This window comes from Dicentrarchus labrax, unplaced genomic scaffold (genome assembly GCF_905237075.1).
Source record: "Dicentrarchus labrax unplaced genomic scaffold, dlabrax2021, whole genome shotgun sequence".
Lineage (NCBI taxonomy): Eukaryota > Metazoa > Chordata > Actinopteri > Moronidae > Dicentrarchus > Dicentrarchus labrax.
The window spans coordinates 3441238-3456765 of NW_026136707.1; the positions used below are offsets into that span (position 1 = coordinate 3441238).

At 36.8% G+C, this 15528-nt stretch overlaps 2 protein-coding genes and 1 long non-coding RNA gene across 3 annotated transcripts; all 3 read right to left on the bottom strand.

Annotated features, from left to right (window-relative positions):
* Window positions 1-1968: 1968 nt before the first annotated feature.
* LOC127367514 (C-type mannose receptor 2-like) lies at window positions 1969-6230 on the bottom strand. The gene is made up of 6 exons (XM_051407409.1): window positions 6146-6230; window positions 5339-5386; window positions 4437-4841; window positions 3249-3584; window positions 3057-3145; window positions 1969-2918 (listed from the first exon to the last, which is right to left on the bottom strand). Exons 2-6 carry the CDS (start codon window positions 5373-5375, stop codon window positions 2802-2804), a joined length of 984 nt encoding a protein of 327 aa, XP_051263369.1. The 5' UTR covers window positions 5376-5386; window positions 6146-6230; the 3' UTR covers window positions 1969-2801.
* Window positions 6231-8442: 2212 nt separating this feature from the next.
* Window positions 8443-11239, bottom strand: LOC127367516 (snaclec EMS16 subunit alpha-like). Its single transcript, XM_051407413.1, has 4 exons — window positions 11016-11239; window positions 9927-10262; window positions 9735-9823; window positions 8443-9596 (listed from the first exon to the last, which is right to left on the bottom strand). The coding sequence occupies exons 1-4, from the start codon at window positions 11200-11202 to the stop codon at window positions 9480-9482; spliced, it is 729 nt and encodes a 242-aa protein (XP_051263373.1). The 5' UTR covers window positions 11203-11239; the 3' UTR covers window positions 8443-9479.
* Window positions 11240-11284: 45 nt separating this feature from the next.
* LOC127367517 (uncharacterized) lies at window positions 11285-12556 on the bottom strand. Its single transcript, XR_007885497.1, has 3 exons — window positions 12515-12556; window positions 11921-11968; window positions 11285-11421 (listed from the first exon to the last, which is right to left on the bottom strand). It is a non-coding gene; the product is annotated as an uncharacterized LOC127367517 (long non-coding RNA).
* Window positions 12557-15528: the final 2972 nt, after the last annotated feature.

The window sequence follows — 15528 nt, forward strand, 5'->3', positions numbered from 1 at the left end:
TTCAAAATGCATTTTGCTTATTGTTACTTCACTCTGATATTTAAGTTTCACTGTGCAGAGTTCTGACACTAGAAGACTGTTAAAATATAATAATAATATATCAGAAACTATTGGATGGATTGCCTTGAAATTTTCCACAGTCATTCTTCATGGTCCCCTAATGACTTTGCTGATCCGCTGACTTTTCATTAAGCGCCATGAGCAGATCAAATGTGTCAAATACTGGTTGGTTTTTCGACCAAATACCAGTAAAACTAATATCATTCCTATCAGCCACAACTGTACTTACAAATGTTGGTATGCTAACATGCTAAAGTACAAGATGGCAATCAACACTAACTGTTGTTTGGAATTGACATAGATGGCATTTGAAGTATTGGTGACTTTATTACTCAAATAGAAATTGATAAATAATGGGATTAATCCCCCTTTGTGAGGTTTGTTTGTTGCTACTCCAGATGTTTAGTTTTTGTAAGTTTACTCAAAGAACAGACCCTTTAATTTGTCATCTCTCAGTACATTATTCACAGTCACAAAGAGGAAGAAGTTTCAGATTAAAGCAATTTCATTTCAACAAAAAACTAACTACATAAGTAAAAAGGTTAATTTTTAAACCTCAATGTGTAGCTGTCACCCTCTTCCAGCTCTTAAAGGTGCAGTGGTTTTCTTCTTACAATTCCCTGTAAATATAAAATGATACTTACAAATTTATAATCCAGCTGTTGGATGGTAAATGGTACTTGTATAGTCTAGTCTTCCGACTACTCAAAGTGCTTTTACACTGGATGGCATATTCGCCCTTTCACACACATTCACTCAGTGATGGTAAAGCCCATTGAACAGAAACTATCTCATTCATACACATTCACACACCAATGCACGGCATCGGGAGCAATTTAGGGTTAAGTATCTTGCTCAAGGATACTTTGACATGTGGCACCAGGAGCCGGGGATCAAACCAACAACCTTCCGATTAGGGGACGACCCGCTCTGCCCCTGCACCACAGCCGCCCCTGTATCTTGTTATAAGGTTGAGATCTTCCAAAAATACAGATCTTGACATGGGATAGTAAACTTTGCCTATCACCCTCAGAGAAACATGACACATTCATACAATTTTCATATGCAAAGTGTGACTTTGGTAAAAGTCACTGTGGGGATTGGTTACATCTCGAATATCCTACCCCTTGCAGATCATTCAGGTCAATTGGCCACTCATTATAAAAATGGAGCGTCGCACATTTTGTCCAACCTTTGTTACAGTTGCATTGACTGAATAGTTTGGGCCACTCTGGCAAGTCAAGTTTATTTGTTTAGCAACTTTCAACAACGAGGCAATTCAAAGTTTACATAAGATACAAAAGGCATCAAGAAAAGAATCACTGGACAATATAAAAAGACAGAGCTAAAGTAGTTAAAGTTAAACAGAGAATAAAAATGAACAGAAAAGTCTTAAAACCTTGACTTAAAACAAGAAACAATTTGAGCAGACCTCAAGATTTTCTGGGGGTTTATATGTGATTCTTACATTTCATTCCAACACCAGAAGACAGGAAATAAGCAAGCAAATCTTGTTGTCTTATTCAAACCAGTAAAATGTGATGTAAATTGATCAGTAGCGTCTCTGCTGCTTTGACCACAAGTTAAGCTCCGTGCAAAGGTTAGGTCATGTAATATGACTGTCTGTAAATGATGTAAATGATATAAGTGATGTGTGCGAGAGAAAAGTGAACTAGGCGATAAGTTGTACTTTTGGTCCTTTCCATTCTCATTCTACACCTGATTTGCAACATCAGTGCTACAGAGTAAACTACATCACAAACATAAAAAACAACAATTATGAATTTGTCATTGTAAAACATTAGCGGGTCTTAGTCTGAAAAAAAACATTTAATTCAGTTTCCTCAAAAAAGGCTTTAGAAGAAGTTGAAAAATGCAATTTTGTTTTTCATTCAGTTCCACGTTGATTTTGATCATTTCAGTAGGCGACGACATGAACAACAAGCCTTTCACTTCAGTGAATTGCCGCGATTTGTTAATAGTAGGCTATAATATGTAATAATAATAATAATCGAAGATGACGTCATTAGGGGATAAGGTTTTGTACCTTGACATAGTTAAGAAAGGTCACATTTACACTAATTACAATTACAAAGCTAACTTGAGAGGGCTAAATAACCTATGCTTTCATGGTTCAACTTGATCATGGGTCACTTTATCTCACAGTCAATCCAAACCCCCAAAACATTTATAACATAACAATGAGCAACAGTGTAATTCTCAGCAATTAAAGACACACCACCATCAAATTACACAGCTTTCCAATCCCTGCTACATACAAACATACAATGGAAACAGACGATGATGATTAATGACTAATCGATTAATCTGTACATTCTTTTTTTGATTAATCATTTGGTCTTTTATATTTCCGAAGAATTGTTTAAAAATGCACCTTAAAATTTCTTCAAATCCAAGGTCAGGGTCTTCAAATCTTGCTTTCTCTCAACAAAACCTCAAATTATTAATTTTGCAGACACATAGGACAAAGAAAAGCCACTAATTGATTCATTGACCTATAATTTCCGATTTACATGTTTGTGCATCAGGCATCATTGCTTACATAGTTATTCAGCAAACCATATAAAATCTTAAATCAATGTGCAGCATGCTACATAAAGTCAAATGATCTCATGTTATATTGTTATCCTCTACTCGCTGCAGTGTTATTACATACACAAATTACTTGACTAACAACACAAGAACATCTATCATTTAGTAGGTCTACAAACAACAATATATTAAACATGTGGAATGCATTGAGGTTCTGTGAGTTTGTCTTCCTCCTGTTTAGTGGGCTGAATCTTCCATTGCAGATTAAAGTCAGTCCATCCTTGACTTGTTAGCACTTCACCTAGCTGAGGAGGAATCAAAGAAATACTAATTTTATCTCTAATTTGTTGTGACATCCTCTTTGGTTGTAGACTCTAGTTTCCTTTTGATTTTGTTCATCCTCTGTCATTTTACATCTTCAGAAAACAGAGAAAGAATTTTACCTGCTGGAGGATCTGGGCGTTAGTAGCTGGATCGGTTATGTCAGCATCAGTCTGAATCTTCATCTTCACCGTGGTCTTCAATTTTAAAACTGAACAGTACAATAAACATGCATTCACAAAAAAAAGAAGCAGATGCATTACATTTTCATTGATAAAATACCAAATAATTTATTTGTGTTGTTGAATGGTCACCTTGATGGCAGATGAAAGGGAACTTCTCCAAACAGATGAGGTCATTCCATTCATGCAGATTACTCTCAACTGTACAGAACTGGTTACCACCATAGTTTTCTGGTGATTTCTCTTTCCAGAATGTGAAGGAGCTTTGGGTGTTGTCGGACCAAGTCCATGGCACTCGGTACAGACCAATCCAAACTTCGGCTGATGCTGCAGAATACACCTCATTGTTTTCTACGATGTTCTCGATCATAGGAAGGTCTGTGTAGTGTTCTCTGCAGTATGCTTGAGCATCATTCCATGTTTTCTCATCCGAGATGAACACATAGGTTTTCTCTGTTTGGTCTGTAACTGCAATAGACAGAAATAAAGCCAGTGTTATGAATTATTGCTATTGTTTTGCAACATTGTGATAATGAAGAATTTAAAACTTGCACATAAAGTTTATTTTCAGCCTAAAAACAATATAGCTGATAGTTGGCTTAATTCGTTTTTCTAGAGTCATGTCAGCCCTGTAAACTGTGGTGTGATTAGTTACATGCACTGTGTGGTGACGCCCGTTGTCCCCGCCTGTCTCAGGCTATCGTTCGCATAAGGACTCTTCATGTTGATACGAACTCTCATTTTGTCTTTTGAAACAACGCATTATCTCTGATGTGAGAGGTACGGCCATGCTCTGCTAATGCTGACGTTCCATAGCTTAGTGGGAAAATATGTTTTGCATGTGCTTAACGAAGACAACCACCTGCAAGGTGGTGCAGGTATTTTATTATTAGTTCTCAACTATGTTGCACAAAAGTATAATTCAGTCATCTTTTAGTCTTAGTTACATTTTGTAGGTGTAGGTATCACTGGGACTCCAAAGAGTGATTTGTTACTTTGTGGAATTTAAGTTTTTTAAACATTACTTAAAGAATCACATCTCTCCTCCAATGACTTCCTGTGACTGTAACCTGATATCCCTGATGGGCCCTTTACCAGGTAAAAAAAATAACTCCAGGTCGCTAACATTGATCATATTCTTTTTCACTACACTTGGACCTGATGGTTCTCTGAACCTCAGTGTGGTCTGTCTGGAGACACAATGAAGAAAGAATAAAGTTGTGGAAGGGACCTATTGTTGCATTCTTAGAAAGAAAACCCACTTGAGTCTGTCCCTGACACATTAAGTCAGTAAGTAAAATCCATAAAATCTTTTCTTACCATCGTAACAAACAAAACTCCTGAGTGAATTACAGCCTGTGTCATACCATTTTCCATTAGTGTTCATGACGACACAGTTGGCATTTGCCATGTAACTGTTTGGTTGCCCTACATTCCAGTTGTGGTAACCAGTTTTGCTTGTTTGACCAGTCGCTGACCATCTCCAGGAGTTGGTGTCATTGCCCATGGATTCCTTCCAGGATTTTGGGTCATCCCTCAGTCCTATCCATGCCCACGAATAGGAAAAATCAGGTTTTAGCCTGCTTATGTCATCCATGCTTTCAATGGTGGCCAGGTCAGTGTATTTCTCTCTGCAGTAATGCTGAGCTTCGCTCCAGCTCATTAGCTTGTTAACATAGTGGTACTCTCGCAGGGGGAACTGAGAGCAGGAGTTGAAGCTGCATCCTGAGGGTTGATGATAGAGGACATATTCAGTATTTAGTGAATCGTTTACAATTAGGTGAAGAATTAGACAACTTTCCAATGAACAATGAACTGTGACGAAAATATTTTTTTTTATCTTCCTTGGTTCAACAGATATGTATCCATAAAGGCTATTTTAGAATAAACTAAAATAAATATTATTTGTTCTAATTAAGTTTTCGTGTTTTCTGTTCTAACAGAAGCTGATTCAACAGTTATTATTAGTATTTTAAAGACATGATATTTTGATTTCTGCAGAAAATAACAGCCAGTGATGATAATAATTCCTCATTTTGTTCTTTTATCAGTCAAATAAATCTCTGTCCCCTGTTTATATATTATGTCTGTTTGTACTCTTGGGACTCTTTTAGGCTGTATGACGCAACAAGCTTACAATACGGTGGCATGGTGCATGCAAACTGAAAATCAGATCACACATTTCATCCATGAAATTAAATTAATGACAAACTTGACCTTACCAAAGAAGAGGAGAATCATAGTCACGTAAAAATCCATTTCTGATTTTACTGCAAAGAAGAAGAAAAAAGGTAAATAATACACGCATGACCACACAGGTGTTTCCAGTTGCTCTGGTTGATTTGGACTTTGGCTCTGGTTGAAACTGGGAGAGGCTGGAAATAATGTAAGGTGACCAAACTTTATAAATGAAAGTATGATAAAAATGCAGTCCTATTTAAAAAAATAGGAGAAAGAGGAAGATGTCACACACAAAAAAGTGAAAACACCTGTGTGCTTTGTGTAGAGAGCCACCTTTAAACACAACAAAGTAAGTACAAAGATATTGGTAGTGCACCTTGTATTTCTGGGAACATATATTAAATATTAAAATATTAATAAATATTAAAACTGGAACACTTTCACCAACACTCCAACGTATAATCAAAACCTGCTTCCCACTGAAATAAAATAATTGAAATGCTGTTCTAATAACATTCACATGTAAAGCAAACTTATCCCAGCTTATGTTTAGATGTGTGTACCTCTTTTGCCCTTCAAATCAACAAAGCAATGCTTACGATTTTCTGATCAAAAAGAAGCTTCAGATTAAAGCAATTTCATTTCAACAATAACTTATGTGAAAAAACAGGAACAACTTTATTAATTCAAAGTTAATTCAAAAACTCACAGCAGTTCAATGTTTAGCTGCCCCCCTCTACCAGCTCTTAAATATACAAATGGATGATTTTTTCCCCTGCAGTCCTTGTTTATCGTAAAGGTGCAATGATTTTCTTACAAATTCCTTGTAAATATAAAAGTATACTTACAAGTTTAGAATCCAGCTGTTGAATGTTGAGACCTTGCAGAAATATAGTACACATATATAGAGAGTATACAGCCCTTAGAAAGATGAGCCACACACTATTTTCATATGCAAAGTGTGACACTGGTAAAAGTCATTCTTTGGGGGTTGTTCATATCATGATTGTGAGACCAATGCAGACCAATAATTTAGAACAGCTGATTAAAAAAGTCATTTTTTCCTCATTTTGTTCAAGTTTAGAATAAACAACAAAATAGATCAATAGGAGAATAATAATTACAAGGCTGTTGCAGTGCAATGCAACATATGAATAATTATAATACAATATAATATAATTAATATAAGGCAGCTGTGAACAGATTAATCTTAAACCTTGATTGGGGGTTGTTGAAAACCTGCCATGCAAAATCGTAAAACTGGTATCAAAAATTGCAATGTGTTTCCTTTCCTTGTGATCCTTGAATTTAAGATGCCAGCAGCATGTGAAATCTGTCTCTGCACAACTTGAGGTTCCTGACTTTCCAAAGACACAGAAATTCATTAACATTATGTGGACACCCAGACTTCACAACCATATGTGATTGTTTACACATTTCATTACAACACCAGAAGACAGGAAATAAGTAAGCAAATCTTGTTGAGCTGATTTCTTATTCAAACGAGTAATATGAAAAGTATATATGTCCTTGTGTATGACAGTGAAAGTCAAGAGCGAGAGAGAGAGAGAGAGAGAGAGAGAGAGAGAGAGAGAGAGAGAGAGAGATTATTAACATTCAAAAAAGAATAGCTCAATTTTGGTTACATCTTAAAGTTAGACCCCTAGACACACTGAGATTTCAGGCACTACAAACCCAAGATCTGAACCTTCAAAAGTGTCCCTTGTGTCAGCTGGTCCTGAGACTAAATAACACCCAACAATGATCAACCTCAGACCAGTACTGCTTTCTAACCACTAATCAGAGTAAACCAAATTATTAGATTAAAAAAGATGCTTATCTGGAACATTGGACAAACCAAAACTCAAAACAAATTATATTTGCTGTTCATATTAAGTTGAAATGTATACAATTAGAGACAGAGAGAGAACCGGGTCATAACCTTTCACTTTTAGTCCTTTCCATTCTCATTTACATCTGATTTGCAACATCAGTGCTCCATCACCATCACTTTTCGTAGCCGATAATGTCAGATTTAAAATACAATTGCAGGCTGTTGGGAAGTGTTACATACTTAAAAACTAAAAGTTGGATTGTTGCGACAGTGGATTGGGCTGCAGATGGCTGTTCAATGTTTTTGGACTTCAAGGTGTACAAAAAACACTGCTTTCCTTTAGCAAAAACATAAGAAAAACACTTTTCATCAATTAATCAATTTGTTTTGAGTTTTGGTTTGTTTAAGATCTTGGGTTTGTAGTGCCTGAAATCTCAGTGTGTCTAGGGGGCTAACTTTAAGATGTAACAACAACTGAGGTATTCTTGGAATGTTAATAATGTTAATAATACCTCTCTTTCTCTTTCTCTTCGTCTCTTCGTTTGAATAAGAAATCAGCTCAACAAGATTTGCTTGCTTTTTTCCTGTCTACTGGTGTGAAGTGTCAGAAACCTCAAGTGCTGCAGAGAAAGATTTTACATGCTGCTGACGTCATAAATTCAAGGATTAGTTCCCTTCTCGTTATTGGAAAGAGCTGTCCTTTTTGATCGAGATGACTGAAAACACAATTCAACATTTCAAACCCCCAGACAATTTGAGGTCTGCTCAAACTAATATGACAAGTCTATTATGTTCATGTTCATATGACATAGAGAGAGCGAGAGAGAGAGAACTGGGCTTTAACTTTTCCTTTCCATTCTCATTGTACGTCCCATTTGCAACATCAGCGCCACATCACCTACATCGCAAACAACACTTAGCAAATTGTCATTTTAAAACATTAAAATATATGTGCAAGCTTTCCATAGGTCTGGGAAAGTTGAAAAAGTTAAAAAGTTTTAAATTGAATTCACAAAAGTCTTGATTTTTTTATCATGTCTTTCGTACACGTGTTACACACTTACCAATTAAAAGTGAGATTGTTGCCGCGGTGCATTGTGCTGCAGGAGGCTGTGAGTGTTTTTTGGAGTTTAAGGCGTCACTTAGGGATGTCACAATACCAAATATTTTGTTCAGTCAGGACCACTTTTGTAAAGAGAACTTTTATTTCCAAAGCAGAATATTACATTTGGCAGTATGGCTCTGTTCTGGGACCTCCCTGCCCTTCCATGTGCATACATGGAAACGTTTAAGACAAGGAGAGCAGCAGCAGAGACCCCCCAGGGTACAGAACAGAGCAAGCATCAACGACAATCAGAAAATGATATTGATTAATTAGATACAACATAAAAAGGAGGAGCTGGGGTGGAGGTGGGTTGCAAAATGGCTTGCAGAGGAAGCAACAAAGTTGGGCAGGCTAAAGCAGATTAAATAAGGCGCCATGAATGACATTTGCCAATTGGATGCTTGAGGGAATCAGCTGAGCCATCAGCTGATGTGTGTTTACAATTAGCTGTGATCAGCTGATGTAGCTGGAATTGAGAGCTGAGCTTGACTTTGTGGCCTGCCTGAACTAACGCTGTGCTTAATTAGTCGGTACCAATACCAATGTAATTCCACGATTCTCCATACCAACTCTATACCACAATAAAAATGACCCAATCTATTAAATTTTTTCAATTTTATTTGTATAGCGCCAATTCATAACAGAAGTTATCTCAGGACACTTTTCAAACAGAGCAGGTCTAGACCGAACTCTTTAAAACATTAATTACAGAGACCCAACAGTACCACCATGAGCAAGCACTTGGCGACAAGGGCAAGGAAAAACTGCCTGTTAAAAGGCAGAAACCTAGGACAGATCCTCCGGCTCTAGGTGGGTGGTCGTCTGTCTCGACCAGTTGGGGTGAGAGAGAGAGAGAGAGAGAGAGAGAGAGAGAGAGAGAGAGAGAGAAGACAGACAGACAGGTGCACAGCAACAACAGTATTGGCAATGGCAATCTAGCAGGACCATGGTGTCTAAAATGTCTTCAAATCCAAGGTCACAGTATTGTAGTATATCATTACAGTACAGTATATACAGTATATAACTTCAGCTTTACATGTTTGTGCATCAGGCATTATTGATTACATAGTTACTCAGCAAACAATATAAAATCTTAAATCAATGTGCAGCATGCTACATAAAGTCAAATGATCTCATGTTATATTGGTATCCTCTATTCGCTGCAGTGTTATTACATACACAAATTACTTGACTAACAACACAAGAACATCTATCATTTAGTAGGTCTACAAACAACAATATATTAACCATGTGGAATGCATTGAGGTTCTGTGAGTTTGTCTTCCTCCTGTTTTGTGGGCTGAATCTTCCATTGCAGATTGAAGTCAGTCCATCCCTGACTTGTTAGCACTTCACCTAGCTGAGGAGGAATCAAAGAAATACTAATTTTATCTCTAATTTGTTGTGACATCCTCTTTAGTTGTAGACTGTAGTTTCCTTTTGATTTTGTTCATCCTCTGTCATTTTACATCTTCAGAAAACAGAGAAAGAATTTTACCTGCTGGAGGATCTGGGCGTTAGTAGCTGGATCGGTTATGTCAGCATCAGTCTGAATCTTCGTCCTCACCGTGGTCTTCAATTTTAAAACTGAACAGTACAACAAACATGCAGTCACAAAAAAAAGAAGCAGATGCATTACATTTTCATTGATAAAATACCAAATAATTTATTTGTGTTGTTGAATGGTCACCTTGATGGCAGATGAAAGGGAACTTGTCCGAACAGGTGATGTCATTCCAATCATGCAGATTACTCTCGCCTATACAGAACTGGTTACCACCATAGTTGTCTGGCGATATCTCGTTCCAGACTTGGAAGGAGCTTTGGGTGTTGTCGGACCAAGTCCATGGCACTCGATGCAGACCAATCCAAACTTCGGCTGATGCTGCAGAACAGACCTCATTGTTTTCTACAATGTTCTCGATCATAGGAAGGTCTGTGTAGTGTTCTCTGCAGTATGCTTGAGCATCATTCCATGTTTTCTCATCCGAGATGAACACATAGGTTTTCTCTGTTTGGTCTGTAACTGCAATAGACAGAAATAAAGCGTTATAATAAATTATTATTTTTCTTGTGTCACAGTGTTCTTATCTGTGTAATGAGACTACATCCAGGTATAGTTAGGACTGGGCGATGTGGAATTATTTGCTTTTGTCTTTCTGGGATGTGATCAATGTCAACATCATGAGACTGAGCTCTCGTTTTGTCTTTTGAAACAACGCATTATCTCTGATGTGAGAGGTACAGCCATGCTCTGTTAATGCTGACGTTCCATAGCTTAGTGGGAAAATATTTTTTGCATGTGCTTAACGAAGACAACCACCTGCAAGGTGGTGCAGGTATTTTATTATTAGTTCTCAACTATGTTGCACAAAAGTATAAGTCAGTCATCTTTTAGTCTTAGTTACATTTTGTAGGTGTAGTTATCACTGGGACTCCAAAGAGTGATTTGTTACTTTGTGGGATTTAAGTTTTTTAAACATTACTTAAAGAATCACATCTCTCCTCCAATGACTTCCTGTGACTGTAACCTGATATCCCTGATGGGCCCTTTACCAGGTAAAAAATAACTCCAGGTCGCTAACATTGATCATATTCTTTTTCACTACACTTGGACCTGATGGTTCTCTGAACCTCAGTGTGGTCTGTCTGGAGACACAATGAAGAAAGAATAAAGTTGTGGAAGGGACCTATTGTTGCATTCTTAGAAAGAAAACCCACTTGAGTCTGTCCCTGACACATTAAGTCAGTAAGTAAAATCCATAAAATCTTTTCTTACCATCGTAACAAACAAAACTCCTGAGGGAATGACAGCCTGTGTCATACCATTTTCCATTAGTGTCCATGATAACACAGTTGGCATTTGCCATGTAACTGTTTGGTTCCCCTACATTCCAGTTGTGGTAACCAGTTTTGCTTGTTTGACCAGTCGCTGACCATCTCCAGGAGTTGGTGTCATTGCCCATGGATTCCTTCCAGGATTTTGGGTCATCCCTCAGTCCTATCCATGCCCACGAATAGGAAAAAATCAGGTTTTAGCCTGCTTATGTCATCCATGCTTTCAATGGTGGCCAGGTCAGTGTATTTCTCTCTGCAGTAATGCTGAGCTTCGGTCCAGCTCATTAGCTTGTTAACATAGTGGTACTCTCGCAGGGGGAACTGAGAGCAGGAGTTGAAGCTGTATCCTGAGGGTTGATGATAGAGGACATATTTAGTATTTAGTGAATCGTTTACAATTAGGTGAAGAATTAGACAACTTTCCAATGAACAATGAACTGTGACGAAAATATCTTTTTTTTTATCTTCCTTGGTTCAACAGATATGTATCCATAAAGGCTATTTTAGAATGAACTAAAATAAATATTATTTGTTCTGATTAAGTTTTCGTGTTTTCTGTTCTAACAGAAGCTGATTCAACAGTTATTATTAGTATTTTAAAGACATGATATTTTGATTTCTGCAGAAAATAACAGCCAGTGATGATAATAATTCCTCATTTTGATCTTTTATCAGTCAAATAAATCTCTGTCCCCTGTTTATATATTATGTCTGTTTGTACTCTTGGGACTCTTTTAGGTTGTATGACTCAACAAGCTTACAATACGGTGGCATGGTGCATGCAAACTGAAAATCAGATTACACATTTCATCCATGAAATTAAATTAATGACAAACTTGACCTTACCAAAGAAGAGGAGAATCATAGTCACGTGAAAATCCATTTCTGATTTTACTGCAAAGAAGAAGAAAAAAGGTAAATAATACATGCATGACCACACAGGTGTTTCCAGTTGCTCTGGCTGATTTGGACTGATTGGCTCTGGTTGAAACTGGGAGAGGCTAGAAATAATGTAAGGTGACCAAACTTCATGAATGAATAAGTATGATAAAGATGCAGTCCTATTTAACAAAATAGGAGAAAGAGGAAGCTGCTGTTCTAATAACATTCACATGTAAAGCAAACTTATCCCATCTTATGTTTAGATGTGTGTACATCTTTTGCCCTTCGAATCAACAAAGCAATGCTTATGATTTTCTGATCAAAAAGAAGCTTCAGATTAAAGCAAGTTCATTTCAACAATAACTTATGTGAAAAAACAGGAACAACTTTATTAATTCAAAGTTAATTCAAAAACTCACAGCAGTTCAATGTTTAGCTGCCCCCCTCTACCAGCTCTTAAATATACAAATGGATGATTTTTTCCCCTGCAGTCCTTGTTTATCGTAAAGGTGCAATGATTTTCTTACAAATTCCTTGTAAATATAAAAGTATACTTACAAGTTAAGAATCCAGCTGTTAAATGTTGGTACAAGGTTGAGACCTTCCAGCAATATAGTTCTTCACATGTAATGATTTGATTTATATCTTTGGTTACAGCCCAGAGAAAGGCGAGACACTATTTTCATATGCAAAGTGTGACATTGGTAAAAGTCATTGTTTGGTGGTTGTCTACATCATAACTGTCCTACCCCTTGTAGACCAATACTTTAGAACAGCTGATTAAAAAAGTCCCTTTTTTCTAATTTTGTTCAGGTTAGGAATAAAAAACAAAATAGATTAATAGGAAAATAATAATTACAGAGCAGTTACAGTGCAATGCAAGATATGAATAAATATAATACAATACAATAAAATTAATATAAGGCAGTGGTGTACAGATTCATTTAAATCTTGATTTAAAAAAACAGTTTATTAAGCAGACCTTAAATTGTCTCAAAAATTGCATTGTGTTTAGTCATCTCGTTTAAAAAGCTCAGCTCTTTCCAATAACAAGAAGGGAACTAATCCTTAAATTTACGATGTCAGCAGCATGTAAAATCTGTCTCTGCACCACTTGAGGTTTCCGACTTTTCAAAGAAACTGAAATTCACAAGCATTATGTGGACAACCAGATTTCACAACCATATGTGATTGTTTACAAATTTTATTACAACACCAGAAGACAGGAAATAAGTAAGCAAATCTTGTAGAGCTGATTTCTTATTCAAACGAGTAATATGAAAAGATATATGTCCTTGTGTATGACAGTGAGAGAGACAGAGAGAGAGAAAGAGAGAGCGATACAGAGGTATTATTAACATTATTAACATTCAAAAAAGAATACCTCAGTTGTGGTTACATCTTAAAGTTAGACCCCTAGACACACTGAGATTTCAGGCACTTCAAACCCAAGATCTGAACCCTTAAAAGTGTCCCTTGTGTCAGCTGGTCCTGAGACTAAATAACACCCAATAATGTTCAACCTCAGACCAGCACTGCTTTCTAAACACTAATCAGAGTAAACCAAATTATTAGATTAACAAAGATGCTTGTCTGGAACATTGGACAAACCAAAACTCAAAACAAATTTAATTATTATCTGGCCCTAAACCATGAATATCAATTGGCAGAGTATCTCCTTACTGTCAGAGATACAAAGCAGAGACAGATCCTGACCAAATACACGCTCATTGGCCATGGTTGAGCCATAGAGAACGGTCCTGGCTGCCAACAAAGGAAAGATTTGGTCACTGCACGACAAATATATAAAAATATAATAATATTAGATTGAAATTCTTTAATAAATTGAATTCAATAATTCCAAACTGCAAAGTGTTAAATGACAATGAAAAACAAAAGATTATATTAGAAGAGGAACATAATATATGGTGTTTGTGACTGACTTTTTATTTTAACAATTTTGTTTGGCTGCATTGTAAACAGATACACCAGTTTCTCTTACTTTGTATTTCTGGTTCTGATTTCAGTTTAGTATTAAACTTTTTGTGGGCTTCATTGATAACTGGAAGCCTTTTTGGGGAAAACCTGGTCTGATTAGGAGAGACGGCATCCACCCCACTTTGGATGGAGCGGCTCTCTTATCTAGAAATATGGCAAAGTTTATTTCTAAAACCTGACAGTCCAGAGTTGGGACCAGGAAGCAGAGCTGCTGTCTTACACACTTCTCTGCACTTTCTTTAGAACAGTCACCCACCCAAAACCCCATAGAGACTGTGTCTGTCCCCCGACCACCTAAATTATTTAAAGGAATAAAAACAAGAGGAGTTCAACATAAAAATCTAATAAAAATTATTAATAAAAACTCCTCAGTGGCACAAAATAAGAGAATGAAATGTGGGCTGTTAAATATCAGGTCTTTGTCCTCTAAAGCTGTTTTAGTGAATGAATTAATATCAGATTATGATATTGATTTACTTTGTCTTACTGAGACCTGGTTGTCCCACGAGGAGTATGTTAGCCTAAATGAATCCACCCCACCCAGTCATATTAATACTCACATTCCTCGAGGCACTGGCCAAGGAGGTGGAGTAGCAGCCATATATGATTTGAGCGTTTTAATGGACCCTAAACCTAAACTAAATTATAATTCATTTGAAAGCCTTGTTCTTAGTCTTTCTCACCCAAACTGGAAAACACTGCAGCCAGTTCTATTTGTTATAGTGTACCGCGCTCCTGGACCGTACTCGGATTTTATATCTGAATTCTCAGAGTTTCTATCAAGTTTAGTCCTTAAATCAGATAAAGTAATTATTGTAGGTGATTTTAATATTCATGTGGATGTTGACAATGACAGCCTTAGTAATGCATTTATATCATTAATAGACTCAATTGGCTTCTGTCAGAGTGTAAATAAACCAACTCATTGTTTTAATCACACTCTTGACCTTGTTCTATCATATGGCATTGATATTGAACATTTAACAGTCTTCCCACATAATCCTTTCCTATCTGACCATTATTTAATAACTTTTGAATTCATGTTGTTAGATTATAAGCCATTAGGCAAAACTTCCTACAGCAGTTGTCTATCTGACAGTGCTGTAGCTAAATTTAAGGAAGAGATTCCTTCAGTGTTTAATTCAATGCCATGTCTGAATTTAACAGAGTCCTATAACAACATTAGTCCCTCTGAAATTGATAATCTTGTCGATAGTGCTACAGGCTCACTACGATCAACATTAGACTCTATCGCTCCTATAAAAAGGAAATTATTAAAACATAGGAGAATAGCACCTTGGTATAACCACCAAACCCGCCAGTTAAAACTAATAGCTAGGAAATCTGAAAGGAAATGGCGCTCTTCCAAATTATCAGAATATCGCTCAAATTGGCAAGATAATCTTAAAATTTATAGAAAGGCCCTCCGTAATGCCAGAGGAGCCTATTACTCAGCACTAATAGAAGAAAATAAGAATAACCCTAGGTTCCTCTTCAGCACTGTAGCCAGGCTGACAGAGAGCCACAGCTCTATTGAGCCACATATCCCCATAAACTTAAGTAACAATGACTTC

Excerpts from the sequence above, each read along its gene's own strand:
- LOC127367514 (XM_051407409.1), bottom strand. The coding sequence starts at position 5,375 with ATGGATTTTTACGTGACTATGATTCTCCTCTTCTTTG. Across the intron at positions 4,842-5,338 it reads TATGATTCTCCTCTTCTTTG|GATGCAGCTTCAACTCCTGC; the intron begins GTAAGGTCAAGT and ends ATCAACCCTCAG. Across the intron at positions 3,585-4,436 it reads GAGTTTTGTTTGTTACGATG|TTACAGACCAAACAGAGAAA; the intron begins GTAAGAAAAGAT and ends TGTCTATTGCAG.
- LOC127367516 (XM_051407413.1), bottom strand. The coding sequence starts at position 11,202 with ATGGGCAATGACACCAACTCCTGGAGATGGTCAGCGACTGGTCAAACA. Across the intron at positions 10,263-11,015 it reads GAGTTTTGTTTGTTACGATG|TTACAGACCAAACAGAGAAA; the intron begins GTAAGAAAAGAT and ends TGTCTATTGCAG. Across the intron at positions 9,597-9,734 it reads ACGCCCAGATCCTCCAGCAG|CTAGGTGAAGTGCTAACAAG; the intron begins GTAAAATTCTTT and ends ATTCCTCCTCAG.